We start from the raw sequence: 15,300 nt of genomic DNA on the forward strand, positions 1-15,300 counted from the left end.
GACTGATTTGGTAGCAAATATGAAAAATCTGTAGCAGTTAGAGGGCGTGCCAGTGTATGAAACTCTTTTCCATCTATGCAAAGATTGTTCTAACAAGACAATCACACAAATTAAGTAAAAATGAAAATAAGTTAAAAAGGTAGCAATTGAAAGATCATACTGGCACGTGTTTTTCATTACATAATTTATTTGCCCTTGTGTCCCTGTTAGTGTGATATCTATATATATAAAGGTGATGGTGTTTCTTTGTTTCTTTCTTTGTTTGTACTCGATGGCCAGAAGACCCAAAGCACCTACAGCCCTGAAACTTGGCACAAAAATTTGAACGTTCCCCGGGCCCGTGCACCTCAAAGTCAAAATTCTAAATTTCAAATTAGTTTTTTTTTCTAATTAACTAATTAAGCTAAATTTTCGCTAATTAGGGGGTAAAAAATCCCCCACCCCCAACATTATATATTGTTGGAAAGGGTTTTCCTTTCCAAACAAGATGATGTTTGTTCCATTTTTCTCAATTAATTAGAACAGGAGATATAAGCGATTCTAATTGAAACAATTTTCAAGGTTTCTGTTTTGAGAAATTGCTACAACACTAGATCCACTTTCCAGACAATTTTCAGCTATAACACTAGGTTCATTTTCCAGACAATTTTTCAATTACTTTCTTTTTAAACGTTTTCGAGGAAGTTGCCTTTGTTGCTTATGAATATTTTACTGTTATTACGTTATTTTAAATTCATTGTGTGTGTGTTAATTTTCTTTTTAATTAGAAAGTCGCTTGGCGAATTTGGCGATGAATTAAGGAGTTTTTTACATTTGAAAGCTACTGCAAATGTAATTTTGATGTAATTTGTTTTTCTTTAATTCAACAAATTTTCTTTAAATTTTTAGCACAGGCATCGCTGTGCAGGTACTGCTAGTGAGGTTATAAAGTCTGAAATTTAAGTAAAGTTGCCAAAATTAAAGACTTGGTGAGAAATGGAGGCACTATGTGATTTAACTGTCTGCACATGGCAGAGCATCCATCTACAAAGCATGTGAAGGATGTCTTCCATAACTCACCAAAACTGGCTAAATTTGTTAACTTTTCTTTATATATTGAGATTTTTAGACCTCATATTTCGATAACCGGTACATGAGGGCGAATAATTTGTACGTCAAAAAACATTCTTTACCGTGCTCTTTCAGTTACTACTTATTCAGACTTTTGTTTTTACCATCACACTATTGTTTAGTACCCTAGTAAGAGCCGAGGTAATACACAAAACACATCAGCAAAATTATTATTAAAAACTCAGTTTTTAGTGCGAAATTTGAGACTAAATTTTAAATCATGACCAGCATTAAAGTAGTAATTGAAAAATATACTGGCAGCCAACTGGGCACTTTGGGCATGATTCACATAAAAATCTTTGAGATGAATGAAAGTATAATACAAAGAACTTATTACCAACACAAGTTCCTCCTGGTACTAATACAAAGTCAGGCGGACAAGTGCAAGTATAACTTCCTTCGGTGTTTATGCAGGTCCCTGCACCACAAATATCTGGTCTTATTGCACATTCATTCACATCTAAATGGGAGGAAAAAAGAGCCCTGATTTAAACTTTTTATATCAATCAAAAAGAGGGGAAAAATATTAAAAATAAATAACATATCATTAAAGTAAGGGGGGGGGGACTAAATTTGTCTTGTAATTCCAAGGGAACCCCCTTCCAAGTTTGTGATTAAAAGGGTTGATTCAGCAAGGAAATTTTTTCTCTGTTGCATCCCTGTCTATAACTAGGTAAATTAAACCATGTCTTATGCTATAGTAAAAAACAGAGAAAAAACTTTTGCAATAACTATTATAGTGCTCAAGAGTTTTTTAAACTTTTTTTTCAAACACAAGGCAAGCAACTATCTTTTGAGAACTAAATTAAAAAAAAAAAAAGAAGAAAACATGTAAAGAAAAAAAAAACTCCAGAAGAGTTTTTGGAGTAGGTAAGGGAACCTATTTATATACCAAGAATTAACATGGATATAATAAGAGCAAGAGCAATTAGTCAAAAGATAATTTTTTGTCAGGGGGCCTAGGTATTCTTGAAAAAGGTACATTTAATGTGAAAATTTCTGCAAATTTGAAAAACATTGGCAAAAATGAAAAAGAAAAAAGAAAGAAAAAAACGGGTTCTGCTTCTACAGAAGTTTTTATCCTTGCTTATAATTTTTTAACAAAACTGTAACTTGTAATTTTAAGCAGCAAGTAGCTTTTTCAATGTGAAAATGACTATTTTGTACTTAAATATGCAACACCCATCCCACAGTAATTTCTGAGAAGAGTAGTGGGACACCTGCTAGTAACATGGTGGGTCCAATGCCTCTGTAGTCAGATGCCTAAACAAGCATTTTTAAAAGAGGTTCCAAGTAAGGTTGGCAACTTACGTGTGGAAAAATGTTTTTGGAAAATTTTCACAAAAACTCAAGAACCAGAATATTTGCCTGCATTTAGTACAATTCTTCAAAATTAACTCTAAATAACTGAATACCAACTCATTCTTATACTATCTAACATTAAGTATACCAGGGGTGATTGTGACTCCATGAAAAAATACCTGAACTTTTTTTTCCCAAGAAGAAAAAGTGTTTTGATGGACATATATATATACATATTACATGTATGTACACATTATGTATATAAATAATTTATATATATAATTGTTTGTTGGGGTTAAATTCTTTTAATTTTTCTCATTTCTTGAAATTTTTCAAAGATTCTTCTTATCTAGCCTTTATTACATCCCCCACCCCAGCTGTTCTTCGATAATTACCATAGAGTTTACAAAACATGACCGTAGCTTACGCTTTATACCAAACAAAACGTCTTCAATTTGGACTTTTGGTGTTTCATTAAACATCGCCCTAAGTTTTACAAAAGTGGGTTTTTCTGAAAATATAGAAGTTCCGGTATTTTTGAAGATGAAGATACCGGAAATCAAGGGGAAAATACCGAAAATCCGGTAAAGTACCGGAACACAATCACCCCTGGTATACAGACAGTATGAGGCCCTAATATTGGAATCTCAAATACCCCCATAGATCGGTTTTTAAATAAACAATTGTTTCTTTTTTTATATTTAAAATTGTTAAAAAAAGCTATTATTAGGTGAAAACATGGTATTTACAACATCTTTTTATGTTTAATTGATACCATATATTATGGGTAATATTAGCGTTTTGCTGTAATTGTGCAGCAATCTTTAAGCCTCCGCTTTTGGTTTATGATTTAACTTTTCTTTCCTTTTTTGTGCATGGAAACGCTTAAGAGTTCAAGTGCATGGAAGTCCTACTCTAGGTATCTTTCCTGGAAGAACTTTGATGGAGGTGTACTTGGATATCCTTTTTCCAGCCTGCCTAGAGATTACATGCATAGCGAGTATGCTTTTGACAGGCTTCATCAAGTGAATTCTCCCTCTCATAGTGATTGGAGAGATGTTCCTTTATATCCTAACATAAGCTGAACTTTCTGGTACACTGACCGTAGGGCTGTGACTTTTTGTCCCAGAGATATGCTATCGAGTACTTTTGCCCTTTGGACTAATTCACCTCCGTCTTTCAGGCTGAGCTTTATATCATCCTGATGTGCTGCGGCATTTGCCTGAATCAAGGTGTTAAATATCAAGATAAAGATAAAGTTCAAAAGTAGAAAATGCTCCTACCTGCCAGAAAGGAAGGGTCAAGAACGCCAAACTGCATAACTGAGGATCACAACACTTTATTACACAGACGACACAGAACAATTACATACACGGAGAAGAATCTGAACGCATCTGACTGCTCGTCAGAGCTGCAATCGTATCGTTTTCCGCGCGGTTCAGCCACAGTTACAGTTAGTCTCAACACAAGGCTACAGGAACAGATGTGTTCACATCTGCTCTGAAAGTCAAGCTGACTTAAGTGCGCTAAATAAGGTTCCTTTGACACTCCACATTGTTTAGAAATGCTATAATAGGCTTTGCATTCTTTCAAATTTCAATAAGGTACTCTCTGTTGGGTACTTGGCACTCTGGCATCAAAGTTAATGAAATGGTAGGATGACCTTGCTAAGAAAGGTTCCGATACTCCTTTTGTTGGACCTGAACCAGTAATGGGGATTTCAAAGAATCTCATTAGAATTGCTGTCTCCATATTTTGCCAAATGATAAAATACGGGTATGCACATTGCACACATAAGCACATCTAATGAAGAATGATACTTGGGCCTTTAAAAATCATTATATTGCAATTATGTCTCCAATTTGCCGAATCCACACAGAAGATTTGCAGAATAGGGACATTTTTTGGAGGTCACAGTGACCAAAGTGACCTTCCATCGGGGTGCCTTTGCTTGTTAATAAGGCATAAATCTCGGATTCGGGTAATCTTTCATTCATTTTCAAAGTTGGGGTCATGAAAAAAAAAAAAAAAAAAGAAACTTGCAACAAATTCAATTTTTTAGTTACCAACACAATTTCTCTGTGTAGAGTCTAAAGTATAACCATCGGCACAAATGCACATGAAACTACCAAAAGTGTTGGAACATCTTCCACCTTTACACACACCAGAAAGATCCCTACATTCATCAATATCTGGAAAAAGAAAAATATAAGGAGACACTTTTAATACTTAAAGCTGTGTTTGTAACTACACTACATTGATGTTTAATTATCCAGTATAAATTTAATTAAAACACATTTTCATAAAAAATAGGGTGTTACACCCATTGCTGACTTTGCTTGCCTTCCTTGTTCACCAAGTTATTATCAAATTCCAAGTATCAACCAAAGGTGATTGGTTGCCAAGCAAGAATAACTATATGAAAAAAAAAACCACCAATGTACATTTTTTATTTTATTTTTCCAAGTTTTGTGCTATGCCAATAAAATGTATCCTATACTGACTTCAATCCTGAAATTAAAACACTGAAATAATGAACTTTTTTTTGCTTTTATTTCTTATGGCAATAGGCAAACGAAAATCAAAAGCTTGAAGAGAACTCGACAATGAACACAATGTGACCTCAGTTATTACCTAAGAAGTTTATTGGCACTCCATAAATTTTGAGAAATATATAGATTGAAAAGATAGATAGGTAGACATTGAGATAGACACAAATGTTTGTTTTATTCAAATCAATATTTATCTAGATAGGTATGGATTGATCAATAACATCTACAAATTTATTCAAGCAGCCACCAGAGGTGACAATTTTGACGTAAAGAGGTGAATGGAATAAAAAGCAAACTGTGCATCTAGCTGTTTGTGGCTAGTAAATAATTAAAATAAAGAATTTATCACAATGAATCACTAACAAATAAGTTCAAGCCTAAAATCAACACAAATTAAAATAAAAAAGATTCTCTTATATATATGTATAAGTAAGATGGAGAAACATGACTTGCCTTCCAAAACTACTGTAATTTGATTTGGTTGAAAGCCTTGCCCTCCAGGACAAAGTGTACGATATTCAGCTGGAAAATAAAACATTGGGTAAGAATTTAAAAAAAAAAAAAAAAAAAAAAAATCATTTCAAATAAGTTAGACAAAAATTTTAAAATGTTTTTCAACATTTTTAAAAATATGTTTAAAATATAAATCATATTTATTTCACAAGAGATTCAATATCAAATTTATTCTATCATGAACGTTTTCTTTTCTTTTTTTCCCTGAAACTTCTTAATGATTGATTGCTTTTGACCTGCAACTAAAAAAATATTGCTGATGCATATTTAATGAAATTTATATTTAATATTGTATATAACGTTTTTACTGTATACTGCAGTTAAACGCACAAAGTAGGGTTCTTTCCTGATTTCCCTGAACATTTTGATATTTTTAAAATTTTCTTGACTTTCCGTGATGTTACAGTGTAATTTTCAAATGGCTCCGTCTATTCCCAACTTCCCCTGACCTTGTAGGAATCCTTTAAAAATCTGGTTTGAAATTTTTTAACAGTTTGACACAATCAAAGTGGCTAATTAGCTAGTAATGATATTTTTTACACTTTACTTATAATGAAAGGTAAGAAAATTTTTATACTTATAAAATAGAATGAAGTAATACTAGAAAAATAGGAAAACATGTTACTTGAATTAACTGCAGGGCAAACTTCACAAGTGGGTCCCCAACCTCTTCCAACAGAGCAGCAGCATGTTGCCTTAGCTATTCTTTCTCCAAGTTCAGTGCTACAAAGCCCTCTTCCATTGTAAATTCCAGTCACATCCAAGAAACATTGCCCCACTCTTCGATCTAGGAAGTATCAATAATGGTTGATCAAGATATTGATAAACTTACGGAGAATGCCATTATTTTGAAATCAAAATCTTGAAGTTCTGGAATGTTATTATAACATGTGTAAATAAAGTACAAAAATCTCTACAGAATGAATGAATTTCTGCGAAATACATTTTCATGTTAAAATGAATTTTTTGAAAAAATATATTCACTCTTTCAGATTTTATTGAAAAAATCTGATGACAGAAAAAATAGACATAATGATTAAATTTGAAAAAAAAGTTGATATCTTAATAAGGGTTAATAATTTAAAAACATAGCAATTTCAACATGGCTTTTTCCTTTCTTAATGCTAAGTTCTGCTATCAACGGATTAGTGCTTCGACTTTATTTTACTTATTTATTATTTTTTTTGTTTTCATCAAAAGTAAAGAACAAACAATTTAATGAATTTAGATAAAAGCATTAATTGTTATTTTTAAAAGAGCTTAAAATATTTATTATTAAAATTTTGCCTTTTTCTTTAGTTTAATTAAGTATGCCATCTTTATTTTATTTTCATTTTAATTAGAGAAGAAATACAAAATCTATTTCACAGTAAAGTAATATGTTATGTTTTTAGCCTTAAAAAAACAACATTAGATTTGAAAGAGTTTATTCTTCAGATTGTTAACTTATTGTTTGATAATCAATGTCTTTTTCTTGAGTGGAACAACTGATTTTTCTTGAAGTGATATTTTCAAATTAACACAGGTGACTAGTGATTACACAGCTTTCTGAAGCAAATGAGCCTAACACAAATGACATATGATTATTATAAGTTTAGGTTATTTCAGTCCTAAAGTTTCAGCACTAGAAATGGCGGAAGTTGATTACAAAAATCGCTAAATCACTGCAATGATGGGAAACAAAGTACAAAAGAACTTCAATTATCCAAACTATGACTCTGCCAATTGCTGATTATCCAAATCACTTTCAGAAAAAGAATTAAGATACTAATGTTCTGTGATTCATAAAATAATGATTTTATCTGCATCAACTATTGTCCTTCTTTTGCGAAGTTAGTGTAATTGCAGAGCAAATGTTATTGGGAAGATGGGTCACTATCTCATAGGGTAGTTATATTATTGACATCAAATGTGCAGCAGTTTTAAGTACGCTTAACACGTAAAAAGTATTGCCTTTCATTTAATCAATTGAAAGCTATTTTCCTTTTAAAATAGTTTTTCATCCACATTAGTTCTCCCATTTCTAACATACATACAGTAATGAATTAAAATAGCTCCATTTTCGGAGAAAACTAATTCTTCGAATTTTTGATTTTCCGATTGGGGTCTGGTCAAAATTGATTTGAATACTTGGAGTTCTACTGTATTAGGCACTTCATAGAATATCAGTAGAAGCCAGCTTCCTTTTAGAGAGTAGGAGTTGTTTAGCTTATCTATTTAAGAATACTGGAGGATTTTTGGTTGCCCCCATTTTTTTTTTTTTTTTGATTTAATTTTCAACAGCATCACACCTCCATTGAGGAAGTGAGAAGCAAAGGGATGTAAGTGGACATTTTAAAGTTTTGAGTAAAATGCGCTTAAAGTTGCTGTGCCAGGTAAGGCTTTCATTGCAAAGTTTTTCTATATCATGCTGTAAAGCAACCCTATCAGGGCTACTAATACTATTGCCCTGAGATGGAGGAGAGGTTCACCTACTATTTGTGTACTGGTTATCTCCAAATTTTTAAATTTTGGCACTTACATCTGTGCTAATGCATATCACATTTTTTACCCATTTATTTTTTTCCCATGTTTTCGGTCATTTTGATCGTTTTTTTTTCCCCATTTAGTTGTTTTTATTTTCTTGTGCATTCCACGTTTTCCCCGCGTTCCCCTTTAAATTTCGCGCACTTTATGATATCAAATATGTGACTTATTCACTTTTCCCATCGTCTAGCTTTTTGACAATTTTTCAGTCGTTGATCCGATTTTTTGCATCTTCTTGTCGGCCATTAAAATGGTGTAGCGTCCCCTTCCCTTCGTTGTTTGGGCGCCAAACGCACTCATTGGTTCCCGCGCATCGCCGCGCACCCTGATCTGATCGCTCATTCGCCGATTCATTTTTTCCACCCCACTTCACTCTGCTTGCTGCTCCCAGTTCGCTCGGTCGCACTTTTTGCGGCTCGGTTTCTCTCCAATGATGTCGAAAAAGAAGGATATGTGCGCGGCGTCTGTTGACGGCTGTGGCTCTCCGCCAGGTGTTTGAAGACCTCAAAATGTGGTGAAAATTCTTCTTTTTTAGCCTACTTTCCCAGTAAAAGTCAGAAAAAGAAGAAAAAAGCATGAAAGAAGGCTTAATGCATCTTAAAAATATCGTGAAAAACAAAAAAAAGTCAAAAATAAATAAAATAATTAAATAAATATTGAAAAATTAAAAATTGGAAAGTAGGGTATTGAGATGGGGAAAAATGTCTGTCGGTCTGTCTGTCTGTCTGTCTGTCGGTCTGTCTGTCTGTCGGTCTGTCTGTCTGTCGGTCTGTCTGTCGGTCTGTCTGTCTGTCCCCCCCTAATAACTTTTGAATGAATAGTCCGATTCGAACAAACTTTTTTTTGTTCGAAAGATCTCGGCGAGGACACCTCATTCCCATATTTTACTTTTTGATTTGAACTATTTTTTGTTCAATTTTGAACAGTTCAAAAAAACTTAACATTAGCGCCTACGGGGAAATTCAAAGCAATTCGGAACTGTGAGGCGAATTTGCTTCAAACAAACTTTGTAGGAAAAAGCTTTTGATAAAAAACTTGTATATAAGATATCTTTTTGATTTGAACAATTTTCCGTTCAATTTTGAACAGTTCAAATCCCTTAACATTAGTGCCTACGGGGAAACTGAAAGTCAATGTAGATTCCGTACTTGAAGGCGGATTTACTTCAAACAAACTTTGTTGGAAATAGCTCTTGACGACCTACTCCCGACTCCGACTCCGAGAATTTAGGGGGACCTGACACCGACTCTGACTCCTGTTCCCGACAATTAATCAGACTCCGACTCCCCGACTTCGACTCTGACTTCGTAGCTTTGGCAAACATTTATACACGGAGGACAAATGACTGACTCCGATTCTTGGATATTCGACTCCGACTCTTTTATCCCAAAATGAGATTGACTCCGACTCCGCTGCTGTGGTTTTAACTGTGAAATAATTATTGTTGATATGATTTGTTTTTATTTTCACGCTAAAGTTTTAATTTAGGTATTTAGTTTTCGGTGAATAAGCTCGAAAAATATGCGCAGACGATTTTTTTTTTTTGACAATGAAAATTATTTCTTTAAGTTGACATTTTATTGTTTTTTTTTATTTTGGTAAGTGCATTAATTCGTTTAAAAAATTATTTTCGGCAACAGGGGAAAAAGAAACGATTTTTTTTAATATGATGTATTTATTGTAATGAACTTATTATTATTTTTTCGTTTTGAAAGCTGTTAAAAATTTTTTTTAATGGAAAGAAGTGTATTAGCTGCTTTGTTTAAAAGGTGCTTCTATTTTATTTGTTCGTTTTTTTTTGAAGAAAAGTAAGGAATATTTTATTCCTAGAAATCAGCTTAAAATATTTAAAAAAAATATGTTTGAAAAAATTTGCGATTTTAGCTATTTTTGAGAATATTGATCAGGTACTAGAAAGTAGTATGGGTATACGGGAAAGTAGGCTCGTCTAGTTCTAGACGGAACTTCTTGTTTAAATTTCCAAATGTATTTAACCAAGAAAATTAAGCTTCAGTGCAACTTGTGATGGTTGCATAGGAAATGCATCACCTGCGTGTATGATGGCGCCCGATGGCGGCACGCAGAATGTACCGGAATCGAGCCCTTCATTGACGACCTTTTTTTGATGATCTACATAGCTGGTGGTGATGATACGGAGCCAAAATTACCCCGATCCATTTTTAATTGTGCGATGATCTCAACATTGTCACCATGAGATTACCAACTTGTGCGCCATTTTTTTCCAACATGGCATGGCCTGCAACTGACATCCTAGATTATGATGCATCCCTGAATTACATCCCACCATCTTCAAAGTGAACTGCACGTCCTGCGCCCATTTTAATTTGATAGTTTCACCACCATCAGAATGAACTCCCCGTTTTCTGATCTTTAACGAACTTTGCAAACTCCAGCTCCACGTTTTTTTTTTTTGAACTCTTTTAAGTATGTGTTACGCGCATTTGCGTTTTTTTTATCAAGTGAATAATATTTTTTTTCTGGTGATCACCATGCAAAAGTCCTGTCATCTTGTCTGCTCTGAAGTTTAACATGAAATAAAGAACGTTCGGTAACCAATGTGTTTTTCCTATCATCTACATACACGCAACACGGGGCAAGTCTTTTAAATTTTGTTCTTTGGCATTCAAGGCAGTCGTTGATCTGAGGTTTTGTGCGGCTGCGATGCTTCCACTTCCACAGCCTAGAATTGTTATCTTTTTGGCTTTTGAACAACTCTTCAAAATTAAACGCGCGCATCATGACGACATCCCTTTGCTTCTCACTGTCTCAATTTATTTATTAAAATGATACAAAATCCCAAAACATTATTTTTTATGGCAAATTATAAATTGTTTTGCTTTTTTAAATTGGGTGTAAGCAACATTTGTTAAATACACAGTAAAATTAAGCTTACCTATACAGCCAGCACCATTTGGAGCAAGTGAATAATTTGGTGGGCATTGACAGATGAAGGATCCAACAGTATTGACACAAGTACCATATTGACAAATTTGTGGATTTTCACACTCATTAATATCTTTTGAAAAATAGAAAACAATACTGATTATTAGCAAAAAATTCAGTAAGTTACACAAAATACATTAATATTGAAATCTATGTACCTGTACAATTCCCACCGGAATCATCCAACTGGAAGCCAGTATTACAATTGCATCTAAACATGCCAAAAATATTTTCACATCTTCCATGAGCACAAATGTTTTGGAATAATGCACACTCATCAACATCTAAAAATATTAAAGTATTCAAAATCATCACAAACAATTTATTTATGTCATTTCAATTTATTTATATTATTTTTGAAAGCACAAGGTTTAAACAGTGGACTACACAAAGTTCACTGATGAAACATTAAAACCTTTTTTCAGTTCATTTGAAATGTTTTTTTTTTTTTTTTTTGACTTAGAGTTGTCTAGCAGGGCTAAACAATCCCCGTGAATGATTGCAAAAAGTAGAAAACATTTGTGGGTTGCAATGGACCTCATTCTTTGTAAATACCACTTGAAATTTAAACATACTTTGAATAAAATTTACTAAATTAATTATTATAACGATAAAGATAATGCTTGCATCCATCTAGTTTTTGTTCTTTGCATTAATCTCATCAGGGGCGTAGCTAAGGGGGGGGGTTTTGGGGACAAAACCCCCCCCGAAAAGTTAGTCTCAAAAAAAAGAGAAAAAGAAGAGGGAAGAGAAAGAAAAAAAAAGAAGAAAAGGGAAAAATTCCAAGCGATTATATATATATATATATATGTTTTATATATATATATATATATATATATATATATATATATATATATATATATATATATATATATATATATATATATATATAATATATATATATATATATATATATATAATATATATATATATAATATATATATATATATATATATATATATATATATATATATAAGAAGTAACCCCCCCCGAAAGTCGGGTCTAGCTACGCCACTGAATCTCATCAACTCCAAAAATGTTAGCTGAATGTGCAGAGGAATTAACAGATGTAATTGTAAATATTTTCAATGCTTCTTATAACTCGGGGACAGTGCCAGAGGACTGGAAGCTGGCTAACATTACACCACTCTTCAAGAAAGGGTCTAAAGGGAGTTTGGGAAATCATAGATGTGTGAGTCTAACTTCGGTGGTTTGCAAATTTTTGAAACATTAATAAAAATTAAGATAGTAATTTTTTTAGAGACTAATAATCTATTGACTAGTTTTCAGTACTGTTTCAGGAAAAGTAAATCTTGTGCAACGAATTTATTACATTTCTATGACAAAGTTACCATGGCTTTGGACAATAAGAAGCCTGTAGATGTTGTTTACATTGATTTTCAAAAAGCTTTCGATAAGATACCGCATGTTGCTCTACTTAGCAAATTAGCTGATATAGAAATAGGAGGGAAAACTTTCATTTGGGTAAAAAACTGGCTGACGGGAAGGAAACAAAGGGTAGTTGTAAAGGGAAATTATTCTAGTTGGAGTGAGGTTTTAAGCGGGGATCCTTAAGGATCAGTGTTAGGGCCTGTTTTGTTCATTGTTTTTATGAACGATATTTATAAAAATATTTCTGGGAACATGAATTGTTTTGCTGATGATGTCAAAGTAATGGGGAGTGTAGAAAATGAAGAACAAGCAAATCAGCTGCAAGAGGATCTAGATCATATTACGGAGTGGGCTGATAAATGGGGTATGGCTGTTAATGTTGGGAAATGTCAAGTGCTACATTTAGGGCATGGAAATAAGTGTACAAGTTATTATTTGCAAGGTTCAGTCATTAGTCAGGCAGAAAAAGTTACTGATCTGGGCATCTTAATAAGTCAGGATTTAAAGTTCAGCGAACAGTGCAGCATAGCTAGCAACAAAGCCAATAAACTAGAGGGCGCCTGTGATGCAGGGAGTGTTATTGCTGCTAACTTGATAAGTGTTTTTTTACTATAATTTTTCATTATTACTGTCTAGTTTTAGGTTTTTTACTTCACTTTATCATGTAATTTAGTTTTATTGTGTTTTGGGGGCTCATTTTTTGCTGTTATTGTATTCTTGAAGTGTTTTTGCATTTTTTGGAGCTAAGCCTAACATGTGGTGATCTCCTGGTTTTTTATTTTGTGTGCTTTATTGTGTGTAGCAACTCTGTTTATTTACTGCTGTTTTTAGTATTTATTCTGTGTTTTTTTGCATTTTTATCTTTCTGTTTTGCCTTTTGGAACATATTCACTGAGTAGAAATGGGTGTTATATGCATTATGAAAGAGGTAAAGAGTGGGAAGGGGGACAGGTGGATCTCTTGTGATTTATGTCATATGTTCTGCCTGTATAAGGGGGAAAATGAGTCTGTTTTTGAGGAGGATTATATTTGCACTAAATGTGCTGAACACTCAGACTTAAGACTTAAGATGCTAGTTTTGGAAGCCCAGTCAGCATTAGGGTGTAGGCCAGTTGTAGAGGGTATAAATGTTCCAGAGATTCAGGGGGAAGTTTCAAATGAGGAGTTAGATTGGGAAACTAAGGGTGTAATTTTGGGGGACTCTATGGTAAGGGAGGTGGGTAACACAGTTGGGAGAGTAAAGCGTAAGGTGGCTAGGTGTTGTTTACCAGGGGCTAGGGTAAAAGACGTTAATATGGTTGCTGAAAAGAAGGGAGTATTGAATAAGGAGGACATGGTTACTTTGTGGGTGGGAACAAATGTTGTAGGCCACAGTAAAAATGAGGAGTTTTCTAGGGAATGGGAATCTCTGTTGGATAAAGCAACCAGCTTTTCGACGAATGTCCAAGTGGTTGGTTTGCTTCCCAGGTATGGAGTGCATAGGAGCTGGCTAAATCAACGTGCGAGGTGTATGAACTTGCTACTGAAGTCAATTTGCGAAAAGCGCAGTATCAGGTTCATTGATGTATGGAGTCATTGTAAACGGGATTGGATTGCTAGGGATGGCCTGCATCTGAGCTCTACAGGGGTCAAAATGGTTAGTGGATTAATTTTAAGGGCTTCGGAGTCAAAAAACTAAGTTGGAATGGGGGGCATGGTTCAAGCATCAGGTATCGAGAAAATGAAATTTTTTTGGGTATTGCTAGAAATGGAAATAAAGTGACGAACAAAAGTAGTAATGTTAACAATTGTAATTTAGGAAATTTCAGGGTGTTAAATAAAAGCAACTTAGGCATGCTTAAAGTTTTCTATACCAATGCTCGCAGTATTAGGAACAAGATGGATGAATTGAAAAGCATAGTTATGGATGAGAAGTTGGATGTTATTGGAATTACAGAGACATGGGCTACCGAATCTGATGCAGAGTTATTACATATTGCTGGGTATAATTTGTTCAGACAGGATAGAGTAGGTAAAAGAGGTGGTGGGGTTTTATTTTATGTTAGAGACAATTTTATTTGCAATGAATTGGTCATAAATGATAAGCCTACTGATATTGATATGGTTTGGCTGGAGTTGATGAGCAGTAAGGGCAAAAAGCTACGCTTTGGAAACATTTATAGGCCACCTAATTCAAACCAGGGACAAGATGAACAGATGTACCGTATTATTAGTGACATGTCCAGTAAGGGATCCGTTATCATAATGGGGGATTTCAATTTTCCGGGTATTGATTGGAATAATTTTTATCCTGGTAATGGCAAAGAAGAGGAATTTTCAAAAGTAATTGGTGACTGTTTCTTAGATCAAGTTGTAACTCAGGGAACTCGAGAGGAGGCCATTTTGGATCTTGTTTTTTGTGACATAGGTAGTTTTGTTCAGGGGTTGAGTGTAGGGGAGCATATTGGAGATAGTGATCATAACAGCATTAGGTTCCGGGTTAAATTTGAAGTGTGCAAAGATGATAATTTTAGGTTTGTGCCCAATTTCAGAAACACCGATTTTGTTGCACTTAGGCAGAGCTTGAAAGAGGTTTTTTCGTCAGGGTTGGAAAATAGCGATGTAGATCAGCAGTGGACGGAATTTAAGGATAAACTTGCTAAAACCATTGGGGACTATGTTCCATTTAGGAGAAAAGGTGTTAGTACCAATATTTGGCCGATGTGGTTCTCCAGGAAGACTAAAGAAGCTCTTAATTATAAGCAAGCCACTTTTCGTAAGTTTAAAGAAACTGGTCAGAGTGCGGAGAGGCTCCAGTATGGTAAGGCAAGGCGAAATTTTAAGTATTTGGTACGGATTCAGAAAAGGGAATTGGAGCAAAGGCTGGCAGATGACATTGATGGGAACCCTAAGAGGTTTTTTGCTTACGCTAATTCTGGGAAAGCTCGAAACAGTCAAATTG

The 15,300-nt window shown here is 34.1% G+C and overlaps 1 protein-coding gene across 1 annotated transcript in view; it reads right to left on the bottom strand.

Moving 5' to 3' along the window:
• The window catches only part of LOC129224910 (fibrillin-2-like), a 201,630-nt gene that overhangs the window by 44,276 nt on the left and 142,054 nt on the right, over positions 1 to 15,300 (bottom strand). The window contains exons 33-38 of the mRNA XM_054859456.1: positions 11,126 to 11,251; positions 10,918 to 11,040; positions 6,103 to 6,264; positions 5,418 to 5,486; positions 4,479 to 4,604; positions 1,448 to 1,570 (exon numbers count right to left, since the gene is read on the bottom strand). Coding sequence (XP_054715431.1) covers positions 1,448 to 1,570; positions 4,479 to 4,604; positions 5,418 to 5,486; positions 6,103 to 6,264; positions 10,918 to 11,040; positions 11,126 to 11,251 — 729 coding nt within the window. The remainder of the gene's footprint in view (positions 1 to 1,447; positions 1,571 to 4,478; positions 4,605 to 5,417; positions 5,487 to 6,102; positions 6,265 to 10,917; positions 11,041 to 11,125; positions 11,252 to 15,300) is intronic.

This window comes from Uloborus diversus, chromosome 6 (assembly GCF_026930045.1).
Source record: "Uloborus diversus isolate 005 chromosome 6, Udiv.v.3.1, whole genome shotgun sequence".
Lineage (NCBI taxonomy): Eukaryota > Metazoa > Arthropoda > Arachnida > Araneae > Uloboridae > Uloborus > Uloborus diversus.